General features: G+C 43.1%; 1 protein-coding gene across 4 annotated transcripts in view; it reads left to right on the top strand.

Moving 5' to 3' along the window:
• The window catches only part of LOC147013334 (uncharacterized), a 41436-nt gene extending 21130 nt beyond the window's left edge, over positions 1-20306 (top strand). For 3 of the 4 annotated variants that reach the window (XM_085855064.1, XM_085855067.1, XM_085855068.1), the window contains exons 4-11: positions 2078-2179; positions 7425-7476; positions 10044-10114; positions 16975-17114; positions 17732-17894; positions 18013-18279; positions 19731-19809; positions 19941-20306. In XM_085855064.1, coding sequence (XP_085711190.1) covers positions 2078-2179; positions 7425-7476; positions 10044-10114; positions 16975-17114; positions 17732-17894; positions 18013-18279; positions 19731-19809; positions 19941-20083 — 1017 coding nt within the window. In that variant the 3' untranslated portion in view covers positions 20084-20306. The remainder of the gene's footprint in view (positions 1-2077; positions 2180-7424; positions 7477-10043; positions 10115-16974; positions 17115-17731; positions 17895-18012; positions 18280-19730; positions 19810-19940) is intronic. The other variant, XM_085855066.1, reaches the window with a different exon arrangement.
• The last annotated feature ends 1825 nt before the right edge of the window (positions 20307-22131 follow it).

Below are 22131 nucleotides of genomic sequence, written 5' to 3'. Positions count from 1 at the left end.
AAGCATACCTCATCTTAATCCACTAACTTAGAGGTGTCGGGGATGGTCATTGTATGTGTGCTTTGTGTTGTGCATGGTACTTAACCATTCATGAGAAAATAAAACATTAAAAATTACACTCTCAAGAAGTTTAACCATTCCTTAGCTCCCCTAACATATTGTTGTCGTCTCACGGTTCGTCCGGTTGCCTGGTTCAAATCCGGCGAGTCACCTCAACGAGTCTGTCGTGGTGAACCACTTTGGGGACCTCCCTGCCGCATCCAGTGTCTAAAAGCCATAATTGCGTGCAGATTGGAGGGACCGTACGCCTCGTTCCCAATTACGGCCGAAAGATGCCAAGAGGAGCACGGTACGGTTTTGGCTGCAGCCAATTAACTCCTTAAACAGGTCTTTTGAAATCATCAAAGAGAACCACCACAACAGCCAGAATTCACCTCCGAGACCAGGTATATTTAATAAAACACAATAAATGTTCATGGGGTAGGGAACACAAGGAAGGCCATGAATAACCCATACTTAACAAGAAAAAGAGCAATCACAGATTGCAGACCCTTGCCAGGACTTTTTTGTGGTGTGTTGTGTATTGTTTGTGTAGTTTTGTGTGGTGTGTTGTGTTGTGTGGCGTTTGTGTACTGGTGTGTTACGTAACTAATATGAGACATAATTAGAACTGCCACTTTATAACTGCTGGCAATGGTGACCGGTTCAGTCATTCCAGAGAAGATTTTTGAAGGTTTAAAAACAAATCAAACAAGATGGCTGTCGAATCACGTGACCGATGACGTCATCAAAAAATTTTTGTGGACCATTTTATCCCTTGATGGCCTTCAAGATTTTTCATACTGATCGGAAGTAGCGTACGACATAGGCAATTATGAAATCATAAAAAAAATCACACTCATTCCCCATGAGGAGTACTTGCTATGTTTCAAGTTTCAATGTTTTCCTTGGTGCAGTTTCAGAGATACAGAGGTCCAACGTTTTGCCATTTTTCCAACATTACATGGCTGCCACACCACACGAACGTTCTGTGTGGACAAACAGACAGACAAACAAACACAAATGGACCCAAATGCAATACCCTCACCGGTGAGAGTTATAAACAAATAAACAAACCCCTTACCCTTACTTTCGCCCACTGACCAAATGAATAAATGGGAGCCTTAATTATCGACATCCTTATGACCAGCAGACACACCACAATAGAGAGACATAGCAGGAATTCACAAGACAGAAATACCGTGTGGTGCCCAGCAGGGCACCACAGGATGATCAGGGTCCTGGGCGCTTTGGCAGGAAAGCGGCCCATCATGTTCCCAGCATCTGGCCCAGAGGAGAGGAGAAGACGTGGCTCTTTTGTGGGTGGGGTGTAGCTCTGGCTTAGGTAAGAGTGAGCGAAGCATGCAACTCTTCTTCAAGGGTATTCAGGCTTCTCCTTTGCTTCCGCTCGGCACACACACCTTTATCGCCTCGGGCCACCCACATCACCCACGATGTGTGCGCCCCTCCCCTCTCATTCATCATTGGCTGTCGGATCAGGCTGTTGGGAGGAGCGACTCCTCAGTGACCCCTCACCACGACCTCCTTAGGTGGCACGACCTGGTCTTAATGGTGTGGCAATTTTTCCCGGAAAAACTCATGCCGCTGGCCTAGCGAACACTTTAAAGAACATTTAAGACTGACTGAGGAGGATAAAACAGTAAAAATGAGATCAAAAGCGTTGATAATTGTAAATACAGACATTGGGATGGGTGGACGCCATCTGTAGTTCGACATAACTAGGGTAGACATAACTAGACATATAAGCAACACGTATCTAATAACATGATTAATTACTTCATACTTACTCGAGATATTAATATGAAACAAAATAACTGTTATATAATTTATTAACCCCTAGGAGTCATTTCCACAACACATGGTACTTAACCATCCATGAGAAAAGAAAACACTAAACATTACACCATCCAGAAGTTTAACCATCCTTTACCTCCCCTAACATATATTCAAACGTACTCTTGAGTTACCGCTTGACTGAGTTGTTAACATGATGCTCTCTCCCGGGTACCTGCTGTAGGTCAGATTGCTTGAGAACATGCTGGAAAAGATTAAAATGAAGGCCACAGCAGCACGAAACATGATGACTATGCACAGCAAGTTGAGAAATCACCTTTTAGAGGTCTGTTCATTTTGTTCTTCTTTTGTTATTAAAGGCTTGTCTAGAATTCAACTGTACAAATCTAATGCGAATGAACTACGAGGGTGATTGATCGGCAAGTTTGTGGCCATACTCAAAAAGTCAATGACTGACAAAACCGAACTATATGTTTCTCCAACTTTCTCCCAATCTCCTTCCCCTACCATCCTCTCCCTCTCTCCTCCATTAACCAATCTTGTTTTTCTTTACTTAGTTCCTTTCCCTTCCCTTCCCCTTGCTTATGTAATATATAGATGACCCATAATGAGTCAAAGGTTGTGTCACTTGTGTGTAGGACCTCCATTTTGAGAAAGAGAATTGAGCCCAAATCATCGCCAAGTTACTGCATCTCAATATTATTCAGGTTGTGTTGATGAAAAGACAAATTAAATCGATGTTTATATCCTTTCAGTGAAGGGTTTAGTGAAAATACGATGCCTTCAGAAAGTATTCACACCCCTTGACTTTTGTCACATTTTGTTGTGTTCCAGCCTGAATTTACAATGGATTAAATTTTAAAAAAATTGTCACGGATCTACACAAACCATCCCATAATGGCAAAGTGAAAGCATGTTTTTAGAAGTTTTTACAAATTAATTAAAAATGAAAAGCTGAAATGATTTGCATCAATAAGTATTCAACCCTCTGAGTCAATACTTTGTAGAAGCACCTTTGGCAGTGATTACAGTTTCGAGTCTTCGTGGGTATGTCTGTATCAGCTTTACACATCTAGATTTGGGATTTTTCTCCCAATTTTCCTTGCAGATTTGCTCAAGCCTTGTCAACTTTGATGGGGAGCGTCGGAGAACACTAATGTTAAAGTCTTTCCACAGATTCTCAATGGGATCCAAGTCTGAGCTTTGGCTGGGCCACTTGAGGACTTTCATGTTCTTGTTCTGAAGCCATTCCAGTGTTGCTTTGGCTGTATCCACAGGGTCATTGTCCTTTAGGAACATAAATCTTTGCCACAGTCTGAGGTCTTTTGCACTCTGAAGCAGGTTCTCCTCAAGGATTTGCCTGCATTTGGCTCCATTCATTGTTCCCTCTATCCTTAGAAGTGTCCCAGTCCCTACTGCTAAAAATAGCATGATGCTACCAATCTTCTTCCTCTACCATCCTCTCCCTCTTTATTCGCTTACCAAGCCAGCTGTCCCAGTCTCCGTAGCCTGATGCTGCCACCACGATGCTTCATGGTAGGAATGGTGTTTGATGGGTGATGAGCTGTGCTAGGTTTCCACTTGATGTAGCCCTTTGCATTGTGGCCAAATAGTTCAATTTTCATCTCATCAGACCATAGAGTCTTTTACCTAATGCTCTGTCTTTCACGTGCCTTTTTACAAACTCCAGGCATGCTGCCATGTGCCTTTTTCTCAGGAGTGACTTCCATCTGGCCACTCTCCCAGAGAGCCTAAATTGTGAAGTGCTGCAGAGATTGTTGGAGAACAAAAGATGGAAGAACCTTCCGGCAGGTTCTTCCATCTCAGCCAAGAAACTCTGTAGTTCTGTCAGAGTGGTCATTGGGTTCTTGATCACCTCCCTGACCAAGGTCCTTGTTGCACGGTTGCTCAGTTTGGTCGGACGGCCAGCTCTCGGAAGAGTCTGGGTAGTTCCATATTCTTTCTATTTCCTAATGATGGAGCTCACTGTGTTCATAAGAACTTTCAACACTCCAGAAATTGGTTTATACCCTTCCCCAAATCTATCCATCTATTCCATCCAATGGGACCATACTCTGTACAGAGCATTAGTGCTGCCGAAGCAGTCTCCTGGGCTATTGGACACAATCCTGGATGGGTTGCCACTCCGACACAGGATACTGGAATGGCTCAGTCATCCCAGCAAGCTGGTACTCATTTTGCCGACCTCGGAAGGATGACAGGCTGAGTCAACTCCACCTGGTATTAATTCAACAGCCAAGCAGGATTTTAACTCAGGACTCAAGAATCCAAAGTCCACTACCCTAACCATGAATCCAACACCAGGCCTAGATCTATGCCTCCTCACAATTCTATCTCGGAGTTCTACGGACAGTTCCTTGGACTTCATGGTTGAGTTTCTGCTCTGACATGCACTATCAACTGTGGGACCTTATCTGGGTGTGTTTCTTTCTAAATCATGTCCAACAAATGGAATTGGCCACAGGTGGACTCCAATCAAGTTGTGGAGACATCTCAAGGATGATCAATGGAAATTGGATGCACCTGAGCTTAATTTAGAGTGTCATAGCAGAGGGGTTGAATACTTATTGACGTAAGACATTTCAGATTTTCATTTTTAGCTCGCCTGTTCGAAGAACAGAGAGCTATAGCGATACCCCCGGCGTGATGTCAGCATCAGCGTTAGCGTGAGCGTGAAAATGTTAAAGTTTTTGGTGCAAGCTATTTTGAAGCTTACCATTAATTTAATATGTGTACTAGGATGCTGATATTTGGCATGCAGGTTCATTTGGGGTATATTATTCATGTAGTGAAGTTGAAATGAAAAAAATAATTTTAAATTTTAAAAATTTTTGACCTGTTTTGAACTTAACTTTTTTGTAGCACATCAATGTTAAAGTTTTTGGTGCAAGTTATTTAGAAGCTTGCCATTAATTTAATATGTGTACTAGGATGCTGATATTTGACATGCAGGTTCATTTGGGGTATATTATTCATGTAGTGAAGTTGAAATGAAAAAATAATTTCAAATTTTTAAAATTTTTGACCTGTTTTGAACTTAACTTTTTTGTAGCACATCAATGTTAAAGTTTTTGGTGCAAGTTATTTAGAAGCTTGCCATTAATTTAATATGTGTAGTCGGATGCTGATATTTGACATGGAGGTTCCTTTGGGGTATATTATTGATGTAGTGAAGTTGAAATTAAAAAATAATTTCAAATTTTAAAAATTTTTGACCTGTTTTGAACTTTACTTTTTTGTAGCACATCAACATTAAAGTTTTTTCCTTTCAAATGTTTTTATCTACCACACTATTTTTTACTGATTACAATATACAAATACATATATTGCTTTAAAATTATTTGGATCAGACTTCAATGCAATGCTTTATAAAAAAAATATTATTAGACTAGTCTTTTCAAAACGATAAATGAAAAAAACAGGCGAGCATTGGGTGGCTTTGACACCAACTCTCTGGTTAATTAATATATAACAATTTCGAAAAACATGTTTTCATTTTGTCATTATGGGGTATTTTGTGTAGATCGGTGACCAATAACTTAAATTTAATCTATTTTGAATTCAGGCTGTAACACAACAAAATGTGACAAAAGTCAAGGGGTGTGAATACTTTCTGAAGACACCGTACAATTGAAACTTCTCGTGTGAAAAGATGGGAAAGCAACTTTTGGGCAACACAGGCAAAAGCTGAAAGTGGCTTCATGCTTCTGGCTTACCAAAGTATGACCCACCGGGTCTCACGAAGACCTATTGACGACCACTGAAACTGGTCCCTGACACTGATCAGTCCAAAGATTGACGAAGGAATACTTGGCAGTGGCTTAGCGGCTGCACACGTGGAGAATGTGCTTGCACAACCGCATGTGTGAAAAAGGGGCGATCGTACATTGCTTGTACTCACTGGCCATTAAAGATTGAGGTTTGTGATACAGGTGTGTTCAAATCTCTGTCTACACTCTACAGGAATACAACAGCTCGATGAGGAAATTTGCTGAGCTGGAAGAGATTGTGAACCTCAAGGAGAGAGATCTCGAGAATGTTCGAAGCTTGCAAGAACAAGCTATAAGAGCGCAGAAACAATCCATGGTTTGTCGAGCTTGTGCTGTACCTCATTTACCATTTGTTCACACTTTAGAGCAGGTTGTGTTTCAGGTGCTTTGCCAGAGCCAGACCATATCAGCTTGTACCATGCTTTACTGTATCATGCTGTGTCATTCCATTCTCAAAAAGAGTGGCCATGTCAACTTCTCAGATATACTTGTTAGCTCCACTCTTACTATGGAACAACATCTGCTCCGCACCTGCAAGGAGCATCTGCAGTTATAGTCAATCATGTCGCCTGATGATCATCCAAGGATGTTCCTTCTTCCACAAAAGCTTTCCAGTGCTTGGAAAAGGGAAAAGCTTAAGGCTTGCCATTCCAATGAGGGTAACAATTAGAGTCTGCCTTCATAGACCTCCTATATCGCTTAGTCACAGCAATGGTTCCTGACTTTTCAAAGTGCATATCATGTATCTTCCCCCATTCATGTGATTTCCACTTATTTCCTACATTCAGGAGAAATACGTTTCAACCCAGCTGAAGTACACAAAGGAAGCGCGAAAACAAACACGGAAGCTGTCCATCAAGGATAGACAACTCGCCACTGTGAAGGAGAAACAGGAAGAGGCAAAAAACCATTCTCCTATACCCTGACACTTCCCAGGCTGATCCACCTCTATCACATTACTTATCCGTGCCGTTCATTCACCCTTCACCTGTTTACCTTATCACTACTACCTCATAGGGGTTGGCAGAGTGGCCCAGAGGTCGCACACTCGCTTCTGGGGTGTCTAGACTGGGTTTAAATCTCGGCATAGCTGCAAACTGTCATCATGGTGTCTCGCAGGCAGAGTGAAGCATCAATGTGTGTGTCGTCCCTCAGATGGATGCTAAACTGGGCATTCCATCGTGCCAGCATTAGTTGGTGGACCCTAAAGACCCCACGCTGTCCTTCACAAAGAGTAGGTGAGCTATCGCCGACACCTGTACAAATTACAAATTCCTCCACTTCATGTGGTAGGTACCACCATTAATAGTGGTTGGTCCAGCAGGAGACGTTGCATCAGCAGCCCATTGACAACCCCAGCCAATGATGCCGCTCACAGCCTTGTGCTGAATATGGAAGGAGAATAAAAGAAAAAGAAGTACTGCCCCATAGCATTTAATGAATGTATGGAAAAAGAGCAACGTTGAAAGAGGAAGGATAAGGATATCTTTCTTTTTATCTCTATCCTTTTCTCAAATAACAGGTTTGATAACAGATTTTAAAAAATCTCTTTCTCAAAAAGGGAAAGAAAGATAGGATGAAAGATAGATTTCTATCTTTTCCAAACACCCCCACCTCTCCCCCATTCATGTATCACGTCGGTGGTCCCTTAAGGAAATGAAATTTTGTCCTCTTCCTAAAAGGCTTTATAATCCTGTCGTTGAAATCGGAAAAAGAAAACGATAATTGGATGTGTTTCATTTGACAGAGTTAACAATGTTTCTTTTGATTGTCTTCCAGGCTTTGGGGAAATTGATTGCCAGTGAACATGTGAATCATTCTCCACCTCCTGGTAAAATATGCCTCACCGCATCACTTGTGTCATTTTATTCATCATGATGTCATTAAATAAAGTGCAATTTAAAAACCATCAAATTTCAACCGCATTACCAACATGTCCTGTGCTTAAGCGCACCGCCCTTCGCAGAATCAGAGAAATTGCTCACTTTGATTAGAATCTCCTTTTGTGGGATTCAGGAGGTGGATCGGAGTCCTCTCAAGTCTCAAAAATATCCACCTTCCTCAGAGATCATGTCTTGAGGACCAAGGTGTGATCTCTTGTGGTTCTCATGTCATTGAACCACGGACAGCCTCCAATTGTCTTGATCTCTGACAATTCTGACAATTCTGTTGATTATGACCATTGTGCTCTGAGTTTCTATCAAAGTGATGTTTTGTGGATCTTTTGAAGTTTTTCTGAGTTGCTCCTCGAAACCTTTTTTCCTTGACTGTGCGTCCCTCATGTGCCACATGCATGGAATACACTTTGAAGTAGACGATGGTCTCTTTCTCCTCGATGCTCCAGTTCATTTCTTTTGCATCTTTTCTGTTTGTCTGGAGCTTTGTTCTGTGTTGTTTTTGGTGGCAGGTGCCACCTCTTCAGCTTTATCCTTTGGTGCAGAGGTCTGTCTCATAGTGAGGTTGAGATCTTCTTATTCCTCATTGGAGAAGGTGCCGTCGTTATTCTTTTCCGGCACACATTTTTGGCTGCTCGGTGTGACTGTGTTCTCCACCCAGGGCTTATGGACTTAGCTCTCCACCCAAGAGTTGTCTGTGTCTCTTTATTGTCTGCTTATAATGGTTTACCATCATTGATGGGCATTTTTGGTTCCAGCCAGTCATATGGTTTTCCCCAAGGTACTTTGGGTCCCACCAGCTTGTCGTGTTCACCGATGGCACTCTCGGAAGTTGTGCCAAGAACGTGAATGGCAAACTCCATATCTTGGTCATTGTGCATCCTTTTGTGCGATAAGTCATGAGGCATGCAATAAATAAAGGTTTTTCTCATAAATATTTAAGGTGTGACTTCATGGGAAAGCCAAAATAATTGTGTTGTTGGAGTGGACTGGCTTGAGTCATTGATGCATAATTAATATTATCAATTCAAAAGTTAATCCTGAATTGAATGGAAATGCATTTTACTGGTGAAATGTTTTGAGATCACAATGGAGACATCCATCCATTGGGACCATACTCTGAATAGAGCGTTGATGCTGCCTCAGCAGTCTCCTGGGCTATCGGGCACAATCCTGGACGGGTCGCCACTCCGACACAGTATACCAGCAAGCTGGCACTCATTTTGCCGACCTCGGAAAGATGACAGGTTGAGTCAACCCCACGTGGTATTAATTCAACAGCCAAGCAGGATTTGAACTCAGGACCCTAGGATCCCAAGCCCACCACTCCAGCCATTAAACCAACTCCAGGCATATGATGGAGACAGTTATGACTTTAAGAGTCGAAACTTATCGATCATTGCAACAACTGGGGTGTGTTCCGTTAGCAAGCGGCTTTCTATCGCTTTTCAAGCCAGTCCTCCCATATCCACTGCTTTGCAAGCCGCTTGCCTTGCTGCTCAGCAAGTGGAGTAAGTGATTAAGGAGGTGCTTCGTTATGTTAGCAAAAATGGCCGCCATAGTCGGATTCAAAACGATACTACAACCAATGAAATGTTCAGAAGCATACCCTTGTTATGTATACTCATAATATTATTGAAAGGTGCATTTCATCCTTTAATTGTTACTTCTACTTTTCATCTTAATTCCTTGAGATCCACAAACATGCAAAACACCCCTCTCTCCCAAAAAATGCACAGTGGGAGGTCCATTGATAGGTTTGGCAGGGGGGGAGGGAGAGGGGCTCCACCTTCTGACTCCCCATTTCTTTCTCTTTTCTTCTTTCTTTTCCTCTTCCTCGTACTCCGTAGCCGCTGCTAACACAATAAATTCATTTGAGGAAGTTGTTGTCACACGATGAATGGGTAAAACTGAAAACGACGGCGTGGACAGCATTTTCTTGAGTATCACAATTAGCATTGTTTCCATGGAGACCGCCGTGTTGTTAAGCGGTGCCGAGCACTCCGTTCTATTGGAGTGCTTGCTTGAACGCTTTGAATCAAGCAAGCCACTCGGCGAGCAATAAGCGAGCTGATTGCTAATGGATCACGCTCCAGGTTATTTTTCAGAATCACATGACCTCACCTCAACCAATCAGGAGTACCCATTCGATAGTAAGTTGTCCGTTCCAATCTCCAAAATAGTTTCATTCCATTTTCATTTCATCAGCTTTCTGGTGTTCATAATAGACAAGAGTTATAATAATAGTATGATAATTATTAGTGATAAGAATCCATCATTGGTGTTGTTTTAATTGTATTTTTAAACTGTGACATTGAATTTATGTGATGCAGACGCGTTGCTCTGGCGCATGCTCCCACACCTGACCTGACCTGATGTATCACAGGCTTGATGGACCAAGTGGCCTTCTTCTACATCCAAGCCCCTTGTACATCCTTGTGTATCATAATATTCATCATTGTTTAGTTTATTTAAAGCTTTATTTTTTTTCTTTGGTGTGCAGCAGGCATTGGGTTGAACACACAGTCCAAGTGTTTAAAGCAAGTGACTCCTTCTGCAGATCAAACTTATCAGGTCTGTATCAGATGCCAATTTCATTTATTACTTAAAGGAGAAGCGTGTGTGTGTGTGTGTGTGTGTGTGTGTGTGTGTGTGTGTGTGTGTGTGTGTGTGTGTGTGTGTGTCTGTGTGTGTGTGTCAAAGAATATTAATAAAAAAATGGTACCGTTGGAAGGCTAATTATCAATTTCCTTGCTTGGAAAGCTAATAATCGATTTGGCTGAAACAAAAAATTATATCCGATTAAACATCAAGATGCCTGTTTTAAAAGCCCGTGTTTCTAGGATTGAGGAAGAAGAAGCAGGACCTCGAGCTTTAAAGAAGTGGTTCCTGCTGTCGTAGAATAATATAAACTAGCCGAAGCCCCGTCACAGAAGGATTCCGTTCATTCAACCACCCTCACCAGCTCATCCACACTCGAGGGACATGGACTGGACAGGGCGTGCTTGCTCCCACCTACTCATCCCCCGCCACTCATCCCCCGCCCCTGCCCCATTCCCCCCCACCTTCAATTTGCTTACCCCCCGCCCAAAAATTTAATTACCCCGGCCCCGCCTCTTCACTCCCTGACCCCCGTCTCTCGATTCCCCGCCCCACTTGCCCCCATCCCCCTGTCCACCCCCTCACACTCAACCCCGCCTAATTCACCTCATCCCCCACCCAATCCCCCCCGTTTCCTGCTTTCAATTTGCTTACCCCCACCCAAAAATTGGCTTACCTTGCCCCCGCCTCTTCACTCCCTGCCCCGTCTCTTCATCCCCCGGCCCCACCTTTTCACTCCTCGCCCCCATCTCAACGAAAATTGTTTATTCTGCTTCAGAGTTGAAGTTTGACTATTGTCACGATGTGCGATGCACTCTCACAGGTACGAAGTTTCTTTCAGTCCAGGTCACAGTACTGAGAAAAACGTGATGCGACCGCTAGGAGGAGCACAAAATTGGTCCTTCAGTATTAATATATAGATTGTCCCGTTGGAAAGTTGATAATAATCATTTTGTCGCTTGAAAAACTAATAATATATTTATGTAAAACAAAAATTGTGTCCATTTAATCATAAGGGTGGCTGTTTAAAAGCCCTCTTCCTGGCATTGACGAATAGTGGGGAAACTTAGCTAAATATGAACACGTCCCTTCCACTCCCGCCCCTCTTGTCTCATGCCGCCTTGCTGTGAGTTGTGTGTTTGCTCTCATACGAGCCTCGACCAAGGTATACAAAAAAAAATATATATATATATATATATATATAGCATAACAATTGTGCATTTTGTGAGGAAAGCACCAAATTTGGCACACTAGTAGCCTAACATAATATGAACAGATTTGGATATTGGGCCATCTCAAAATTTCTGATGGCATTGGAAAATGGCTGCCACAGCCATCAGGGGCTGAATTTTAGATGACCCAATATCCAAATCTGTTCATAATATGATATGCTACTAGTGTGCCAAATTTGGTGCTTTCCTCACAAAATGCACAATTGTTATGCGAAGTTGCCCCACTAGAAGAAGATGTGGGAATGAGAGCTTTATGCAGCGGTTCCAACAATAACATTTATTATTCGATGACAGCAGGAATATTTCAGAAAGACTTAGAAGGAGCACCCACAATTATATTTAGTAATATTTCTCAAAGCAGAAGAAAAAAATATATAAAAGTACTGTAGACCAAATAGCACACAAACAACAACAACAATAACAACAGCAACAACCACAGCCAAGACAACAACAACTACATATTATAAAAGATCGTTTCTCACATATTTTACTTCATTTTACATCCTCATTGACACTCACAAATAGACATGCAATATGTTGGTGAAGTACTGTACTGTCTTGATTAGACCCGTCAGCGAAGTGACGGTTTGGCACACCTAGTACTTCTTAAAGCTGACTAGAATGAATTTGTATTTTATCGTATCCATTGTGTTTTACTCTATCTGTCATTGTAGTTATTTGCGAGACGCATTGTATTTGTTGTTGAAAATGAGTTGAAGCTGATTGGCTGCCTTGACCGGAAGGATATGTCATCGCCCTGACGTCACAATCTTGATGCTCATTTGTCTGATTAAGGATTTCATTTCAGGGATGAATTCCAGCATTGATGGATTAGTTGGATGGTATTTTGGGGATTGAGCCTAATCCCTTCAAAATTATTTAAAATAACACTTCAAATATATGGCAGCTGGTGCAATATCGCTGCCCCAAATCACCGTTATACAGGGTGAGTCAGAAGTAGCGCCCGATTTCTGTCAGTTGTTTGTTTGTTTGCCATTTGTATTACAGTGTACAAGAAGGTAGAAATAAATGAATGACATGTTTATCTAAAGGCCCTGTCGCACCTTGACGATTTAGCCAACGTATGCCTGACGTACGCAAAATTGTGCTAAAACGCCAGCACACGTCGAATACGTTATGGGTAAGTTTGTATACGTTAAGAGAACGCTGGCATACGTTGTACTATGCTGGCATACGTCGAAGAACGCTGACATACGTCTTTGTACGCTGGCAAACGTCGTAATTCGCCGAGCTGTTAGACAAATTTTCCATGCTTGAAATTTTTCGACGTCTGCCAGCGTATGACTCACACGTTCCGCATAACGCTGCCCATAAGTTGTAGGCACGTTACGCGATCGTTGACACACATCGACACACGTTACTTGTAAGTTACTCATAAGTCGAAACACATCGAGGTAATGTTTAGCGTACCCGAAACTTATTTCTAACCTACGAGTAATGTATTGTAGGCACGTTACATGATCGTTGACACACGTTGACACACGTTGACACACGTTACTTGTAAGTTACTCATAAGTCAAAACACATCAATGTAATGGTTAGCGTCAGTGTTCCAGACTCCCTGGTTTTTTTTTGTTGTTTTTTTTTCTTTGGTATGACGGTGATGTTAACACTTCGATTTCTAGTGCGGTTATAATAGTGTTACGGTTGTGGAAATTCGCATTACACCATAAAGAGTCCTCAGGTGAGATATATTGGTAAGTCCATGTGTAGTTAGCCCAAACCCGCTGTATAGAGGGTATATATGTGATTTATCGGGCTGCGATTCTTTGAGTTAGCCGTTTTTCTTTTGCTGTCGTTATTTTGGACCAAACACCACTCCACCACCAAATCGTCATCACCCCCAACGCCCCCAAACAACTCCACCAGACCGCCACTACCTTCACCCGCACAAACCCAACCTCGCAAACATCGCCTCACCCGCCATTCTCCAACGACGCCCAAACAACGACCCAGCATCGTGGCGGACTTCTAACCGCCTTCACATTCCTCTTCACGCCCAACATCGACCCAGCATCGCGGCGGACTTCTAACCGCCTTCACATTCCTCTTCACGCCCAACATCGGCCCAGAATCGCGGCAGACTTCTAACCGCCGGCACCTTCCTTTACAGGAGAATAGCGACCTTTCCCAGAAATTCGGATCAAGGGAGGTTCACGTCCCCTTTTCCTCCGTCCAATGGGCGAGCGTGGCTCAGCCCCCGAGGTCATTTTGATCCGAAAATTACCATACCCGCCCCTCCCTCGGGGTATAAAAGGATGCACACGGGCGGGTTGGAAGAAGAAGAAGTTGGTGGAAAGGGGAAGAGTCGGAACGGAGCTCGCGGCAGCCTGGAAGCAGTGAGAGGGGGAAGAGTAGGAACGGAGCTTGCGGAGTCTGAAGGGGTCGGAGAACCTAGTGGAGCTCAAGTCAGTCTGGCAGTGTCGGTGGGGCAGAGTCGGGAGACGGGTTGAGTCAAGTCAGAGTTCGTCTACGAGTCAAGTCGGGGAAGTGGAGAGAGTCGAGTCGGCGCATCATCGTCCTGGGCCCTGTTGCCGTCTGCCTCGGAGGAGAACGAACCTTCTGTCAGGTGCCAAGGCGATCAGCCCGCGGTCCGGAGGCCACGCCAGCAGGACGGAGCATCCACCATTTCCCTCATCGACCTCGAGCATCAACAATTCCCCCTCCCCCATAATCCGCGCTGAGATAGTGCCGGAAGCCCCATTCGTGGCGTTGAGCGGCTACACGTGCAGGGCGCGAGGTGCGAGCCGTAGACCGCATCGGGGGAGGCTCGGATTCGAGGTCGAGAACGCAACGCTGGACGACACATTCAGGGAAGTCGCAACTTTCTTTTTCCTTGGGTTTTTGTGTGAATGTCTGTGGGTGGCGCCTGTCTGACGAAGTACTATTGTTTGAAGTGTTGCCGTGTATCGGTCTTGAGTTGGAATATCTCTTCTGTTTTTGTTGTTATTACTGTGATTGTATATACGTGCCTTTCATTTACTTGCCTTGTATTATTATTGTGATTGAATACGTGCCTTCTGTGCTTGTCTGAGTGTGTATTAAATGTGTTTGTTAAATTGTTCCCGCTTTGCTTCGTCCCCTTATTTTTATTGACTCTCCATCCTGCATCACGTAAAGGATTGGCAGTGGGGTTTAGACACCCAATAAATAATCACGTCCGTCGAGGTCAGCGATAACACCGCTCGGTTATCACTGTAGCATGGAACGGACCGCTTAAGTGGTTCGTGTCCTAAGCTGACCTACGGAGAGGTACGATCACCCGGTTAACTACCCGCGCAGGTACTTAGGTAGGTCGAGTTTGGCGAACAACCCTATCCTGCACGGGTGGGCAATTGGCACGATCGTGGTCAGGTTAAACCCCCACCCGTGACTGGCTCCGGGCGGTAGTTCCCGGAGGATCACGACTGAATTGTCCGTTCCGGTGGGCGAGATGGCCGCTTTTGGCTACACGCGATCGATCGCACGCCGGCGGGTGCGAATTCGCAACAATATAATATAATTAATAGGCTGCCGCTCAACGATTTAAATCATAACTGCACTAGAAATCGAAGTGTCAACATCACCGTCATACCGAAGAAAAAAACAAAAAACAGGGAGTCTGGAACACTGACGCTAGTATAGCCATTACCTTGATGTGTTTCGACTTATGAGTAACGTACAAGTAACGTGTGTCGACGTGTGCCAACAATCGTGTAACATGCCTACAACTTATGCCAGCGTATGCAGAATGTGTGTCATACGTCGAGAAATTTTCAACATGCTGAAAATTTCTCGACATACTCGGCGTATGACGACGTATGCCAGCGTACTACGACGTATGCCAGCATGCTATTAACGTATACAAAACTTACTCATAACGTATTCGTCGTGTGCCAGCTTGGTTCGGCAAATTTTTCATACGTCGGCATACGCTGGCTAAAACGTCAAGGTGTGACAGCGGCCTCTCACTTCGATGTCTGGTGCGGTTAAGATTTGAATCGTCGAGCCGCAGCCTATGAATAGCCTATGCCACGTGATCGTTGGCGATACGCTGCTGCGTGCTATGCATAAGTTAGACTATCGTTGGGCATAGGTTGTGAACGCCGACAACACGCTCAGCATTCGTTGGTATAAGTAATCTATATGTGATTAAAACGTTCTGTTTACATTACTAATACGTTATGCATACGTCCAACACCTTATTATACGCCCAAAAATTAAAAAAAAAATAGTTCAGCGTACGCCAGCGTTTCAGATCAATTTTGATACGTTGCCATACGCTGGCTAAAACGTCATGGTGTGACAGCGGCTTAACCATTTAATCAAGAAAAAATTATTACGGAACTGTACCAAGCTGTTTTACTTGCAATTTTCAAAGTGCCCTCCCTCGTGATCGATGCACAATTGCAGCCGAGCAGGCACAGAGCAGCACACACGTCTGCAGAGTTCGATATCAATTTCCTCAAACTTTGCAGTGATTTGAGCCTTCAATTCCTGAATGGTACGAGGCTTTTCACGATAAACAAGGTCTTTCATGAGCCCCCAAAGAAAGAAATCTGGAGGTGTAAGGTCTGGGGAGCGTGCCGGCCACTCGATCGGACCGCGGCGGCCGATCCACTTTCTGGGAAAGTTTTCATCAAGCCACTGACGAACAAAACGTCCATAATGAGGTGGAGCTCCATTATGCTGGAAATGACAGTCCTGATCTTGTACCCTGGGCCAAAAGAAGATTTGCAGCATATCCAGGTAAATTTCTGCAGTGACAGATCCCTCAAAGAAAAAGGGTCCAATTATCCCTAATGGAGATATGGCTGCCCAAACTGTCACTCCAGGTAAATTTACCTCCTTCTCAACTGTCACTCTTGGGTTATTCGAAGCCCAATCGACACAATTGTGTCTGCTAATTGTGCCATTAAGCTCAATTTGGTGCAAATTCAGTAACTTTCCGAACTCGCAGCAATAACCGGCAAAACAAAATCAAAAATAAATAAATTACGAAAATTAATAATCTGCAAGACAATTATTAACAACATGACTTCCCAGAAAGAATCTGACAGCCGAAAAAACAGAAATCGGGCACTACTTTTGACTCACCCTGTATATTTGGCTAATTTCATACAAATATAACCATCAGAGCATTTAGGTAACAAAGTCGGATCCCTAAGCCATCAGTTGTGTGAGAAGCACGTATAGGAATGTCATAGAAACCTGGACACACCTGCTAAAAGCTGCATCATGCACCTCCACACACTGTGTTGATGTCAGACAAGTGATTGTTCAGCAGAAGAGAATCACACACAGTGTCCCATTTAGTTTATGAACACAGTCTGGACTCGGAACCATCCATCTTTAAGTCCGCCCCTTGTATTCTCATTGATGCCGGTCTGTTAGGTACACAAATTAGTTCCTAACTGCTGAACATGTGATGTTACTGTCAATGCATTGTGTTTTTTTTCAAAGTTCCAATGCAAGTTTCTAATTTCAACACTGTTAAACCTATTGATGGGAGCACCAAGCGAATAATGCATCGGAGTGGATGGGTGGCTCAAGTGAAATTGTGATTGTCTCAAAGTTCATATTTTTTTGCTCTGTGTGCAGCAAGATGAAGAAGCAATGGAACATCTACGGGTGCGGCTGAAGATGGATGAGATAGACTTTGCATCCAACCATGAAAAGCTTGTTTACCTCAAAAACAATCACTCACAGCTTATCTTCCATGAACCATTGCACAAATCCAGGTGGGAGCACATACTCAGACTGTTAAGACTTTGTTTGGAATGGTATCTATTTATTATGTACGCAAATATGGCAGAATTTTTGACCCATTCCCATCATTCCAACCCCAATCCATGTTTATTACATATAAAGCCTTTACTTCTGTCAGCTCCAAAACATTTTTCGTTTCTTTCTCCAAACCTTCCAGAATCCACTATTCTCCATTCCTCTCCTACCATTCTTCCGTCACTCATTTTAAATTTATTTAATTTAACTCTACCCCCCCCCCCCCCCCTTCTGTGAACCTGTAATAAATACTTCGGCATTTTTTGCATCCGATTTTACTTATTGAAAAACCTTGTTTCCTTGAACACATCAAATTCAGGAGCTGTTAGGATAGCTTCGAGGTTTGCACACTCAAACTGTCTAGCTTGCGTTCGAATCCCAACCAGCCAGAAACTGTCATCCTGGTGTTTCGCATGTAGGGCAAGGGATCAATGTATGTGCCGATCAATGTATCGGACACCAATAGTTGAAAGTGAACATTGAGGATGGCACAGAAGTTTGATTTGATTAATTAACTCTGTTTTTTTCCTCTTCCTTTCCCTTCCCATCTCACCCACAATCCTCTCTTGTGCAGCCTTGCAATGCGAGAAGCTGAGTTACAGGAGTGCCTCACTGGACTGCAATCCAGACAGGCAGAGGCATTGGCAGCATTTTTCAGAGAGTCTCATGTGTATGCAGAGCTTTTGCATGGCATTAGTGCCCTCTACAGCAAACTGCGTGGCATCTTAATGACAACGGTAAGGGACATGTGGATCCAGGCCCAGAGGTGACAACGATGGAAAGATGATAGACGATAATTCTGGAAGACGTTGGTGCAATATTCTCGATTCCTGCTTCCTTTCATTACCCCCATAGCCATATTCCTTTTGTGATGAGGAGGATAAAGGCTCTAAGGGGTCAGAAGCTGAGAGACTGGAGCATCGTTCACCGATTAAGTCACTTAAGGGTGAGCACGATGCTCATCCAGGACGTGTGCATGAAGCGGACTTCGTAGAGACCCCAACTTCCAATGGCTTGGACCCAATGGAAATGCTGGAATTTTGCGAGGAAAGGTTGCTGCAGTTGTCTGCTGCGACTGTCGACGTGTCTGTAGACTTGCATGATGCAGCAGTAAAGGAAAAGGTGAGCGGGTTGGATTTTGTGCTTCTTCATTATTTCCCCACTTCGATTAAAAATATAATAATAATAGTATAAGAGGATTTCAGTTCGAAAGAAAACAAATAATTGGTTGACTGTAGTGTCTTGTTAACCGGAGAGTTGGTGTCAAAGCCACCCAATGCTCGCCTGTTTATACATTTATCGTTTTTAAAAGACTCGTTTAATAATATTTTTGATAAAGCATTGCAGTGAAGTCTGATCCAAATAATTTTAAAGCAATATAGGTATTTGTATATTGTAATCAGTAAAAAATAGTGGTCGATAAAAACTTTAGAAAGGAAATAACTTGCACCAAAAACTTTAACATTTTCACGCTCACGCTGATGCTAACGCTCACGCCGGGGGTATCGCTACAGCTCTCTGTTCTTCGAACAGGTGAGCTAAAAATGAATAGTCTCCAAGACGAATTTTGAGGAAAATAGGTAAATGAAATTAAATTAAGATTTCACTGCCATTTCATCAAAATTCATCTCAAGTTTCAAACAAACAATTCGTTTCGATAATTCAAGTAATTTAACACAATGAAATTGTCAGGAAGAATGGCTGGCTGTGTTCGCTCCTCTCTGCAGAACTTCATTGTCTGCTCCTAACTGGTTCAGCATCATCATGTGTGTTTGAGTGTGTAACGAATTGCCGAGCTGACTTGCATTCATGCGACATGTCCCGGAATCGTTGTTGCCGTGAAGTCTTTTTTTCCTTTCTTTTTCTCCTGTTGGTTGTAATCTCACTTAATGGGTTTAAAATGTGGAATGGAGTCCTCACTGGGCCCAAAGTTTCTTCTTACCTTTTTACTGGGATCACGTTCCTTGGACCGCGTTGAGGTGTTTTCACACTGTGGCTTGTTCTGTTCTCATATCTTTGTTCCAATACCGCTTTTAAACCCGTTTAAGGAATGTCACCGAACCTCGGACAACCTCCAATGTTGTATCGTTCAATTTGCTGTAACATGTCCCAAAATTGGTTTCACAATCCCAACGAGGTTCTGCTCCACCACTCCAGTTGCTCTGATTATCATGTCCGCACTCTTTGGCTTCCGTTACTAGTTCAGAATGGCTGTCGCGGTCTTTTGGCATAACTTTGGTTTTTGTATCCTTCTTCATTTTTCCACTTGCTTTTGTCTCGTTATTATTTCCGTTTCGTTTTGTATTGGCGATGCTACAAAAGCCTTGAGTGTGCGGCACTCACAACCCTTGATGCACAGAGCCTTAATTTGCTCATCTATCCATCTCTCCCACATTGTTCACTTTTCTCCGAGTTCCTGGTATTGGCTAATAGAAAGGAAAAGTCAGGTGTATATATGAGAAGGCGAAACAGGTGGTATGTTTAAGGACCTTTTCCCCAATGGAAAGGAATAATAACAATAATATGTGGTTGGATTGTTGCGATTATAAACGTCGGTTTTGAATGTTCTTCAGATCCAGAACCTGCTGGAGTGGGACGTTCAGTTGGAATGGCATAACTGTCGTATTAACATCGGGCAACAGCAACAAAGTGGTATAGTACTTCATCGGCACAAGTGTTTACAGGAATCATTGTATTTATAGTCAAATCAATAAACTTTACGAGATAATCAACTTCATGCAACCATCACCTTGATTATTAATCGCTATGACATGTTCCTGCAGAGGAGACGATGCTTTCAGACGAGGACGAAGAGGATGAGGGTAACAGTGCACCAACTAATGCAGACATCAAGATGTGGGGACAACGGTTGATTGCCATGAGTGCTCGCTCATCGAAGAAGTCAAACAAGCGAGCAAAGACCTAATGATTGTTTGATTCGTTCTTGTTTGGCCCATGAAGTTGAGAATATTTAGCCTGTCTGCTTTATCTGAGACACTCGGTTTTGAATTCACATGCGACTTCGCAAACTTACAAATCATCTTTTGGTTTTATTCATAGTTTGAGTTACTCTCAGCTTTATCAACTAAAGCCATCAATGTATTAAAAAAATTATAAAGAAAGGACAATATATGACTTTGTGATGTCATGTTCATAAAAATTTGTGTGTTCAGTTTTGGTAACATCCAAGGAAGGACATAGCTGCCATAGACAAGGTTCAGCGTAGTGCTACTAGATTGATTCCAGGGTTAGCTAGACGAAGCTATGAGGAGCGGTTGAAGGAGACAGGATTTCTTTAAATGGAAAGGAGGCGATTGGGGTTGGTGTGGCGCAGACATGTTGGGCCGAATGGCCTCCTCCTGTGCAAAGTTTCTTGTGCGTCTCTGACTTTTGCAGAGCAATGTGTACAGTACCATGACAACGTTTGGGTTATTTTAACTTTTGTGGTGCTGTTCCCTGTTAAAAATTTGTGGGAAGTTAGAAGCATGCAATATACAGTGGTGAGAAAAAGTTTGTGAACCCTTCAGAATTTTTTGTATTTCTGCATAAATTTCACCAAAAATGTGATCAGATCTTCATCGAAGCCACAATAATAGATAAATAGAACCTGATTAAGCAAATATCACACAAAAACATCTACTTTTTAATTTATTTCTTGAGCAAAATGATTCAACATTCAATTTCTTTGTCGGAAAAAGGATGTGAACCTCGAGGTGAATCGGCTCAATTAAGGGGGGTAATTACAGTGCAGTCAGGTGGTTCATTCAATGGGATGACAATCAGGAGTGAGTTTGTGTGGCCCTGTCCTATATGAAAAACACACTTTGTTCGTCACCATCAGAGTCTGGTCTTCACCACACAGGTTTGTGTTCTACAGAATGCTCCCAAATTTGGGTAACAACATTCGGCCGGGTTACATTATAAGTCACCGGTCCAGTGGTCCTATTTTTTTGTTACTTCCGGTCGGTATGCGAACCAGTGACTCTGAGTCTATACACGTGTCCCATGTGTGGGCAACTTAAATACACACAACTCAAAATAGCGTGAATACCGATATTTGTAGACCTCCGCGTACACTATCCAGACCCAAGAGCATTCATTTACATGGGGGTATCATTGAGGATTGTACGTGTTGTGGTTATGACGCATTTACCCCATTCAGACACAAAAGCGCAACTTTCATTTACATGGGTATATGTAATATACCAGCGGGGTTTGCTTACAAATTGTAAGCAATAACGAATCGTGCTTCCTCATTGTCATGGGTCACTCACTTGCACTTATTTCTTTTCATTTATTTATATTTTCATTTACAGACGCTTTCCAATGGTTCTGTGATTTTTTTCTGGCGTATCGGGTTCGATGTCTATCAGCACGTGAAATTTCAGCTTTCTGCGTCACCCAGAAGGTACTGAACTTTAATATCAGTCAGTCAGTGAGTCGTGAGTTGTTAGAATGAGCTTAATATATTGGATATACGTGTATATATGTATATATACATATATTGCGGGAGAGTGTGTCAGAGTGGTGCTGAGGTGTCGTCCACCAGACGGCGGTCTCCTTGGGTTAACCTGAGGCGGTCCCTTCGGGTGGGTGCCTGGAATGTTCTATCCCTAAGAGAGGATGATCACCTGTCTCTGTTATCATCTGAGCTCAAGCGTTTGGACATCGGGATTGCAGCTCTCTCTGAGGTTCGGAGATCGGATTGCGGCGAGATAATGGTGGGTGGTTACACCTACTATTGGTCTGGTCGCTCTGATGGTTACCATACCCAAGGAGTTGCTGTAGCTGTGTCCAATAAGCTGACCCCAATGATAATTGAGGTAACACCGGTCAACGAGCGTATTATGAGATTAAGGATTCGTCACTCCTTAGGTGTCATTTCCCTGGTCTCTGTTTATGCTCCGACTGAGGCGAGTGATCTCACCGTGAAGGACACATTCTACGCCACACTCGAGTCTGTGGTTGATCAGT

The sequence above is a fragment of the Eptatretus burgeri genome, chromosome 14 (genome assembly GCF_056783735.1).
Source record: "Eptatretus burgeri isolate ZD-2024b chromosome 14, Ebu_testis_v1, whole genome shotgun sequence".
NCBI classification, from domain to species: domain Eukaryota; kingdom Metazoa; phylum Chordata; class Myxini; order Myxiniformes; family Myxinidae; genus Eptatretus; species Eptatretus burgeri.
Note: the sequence above shows the minus strand (reverse complement) of the source record. Positions and strands in the feature narration are given on the sequence as shown.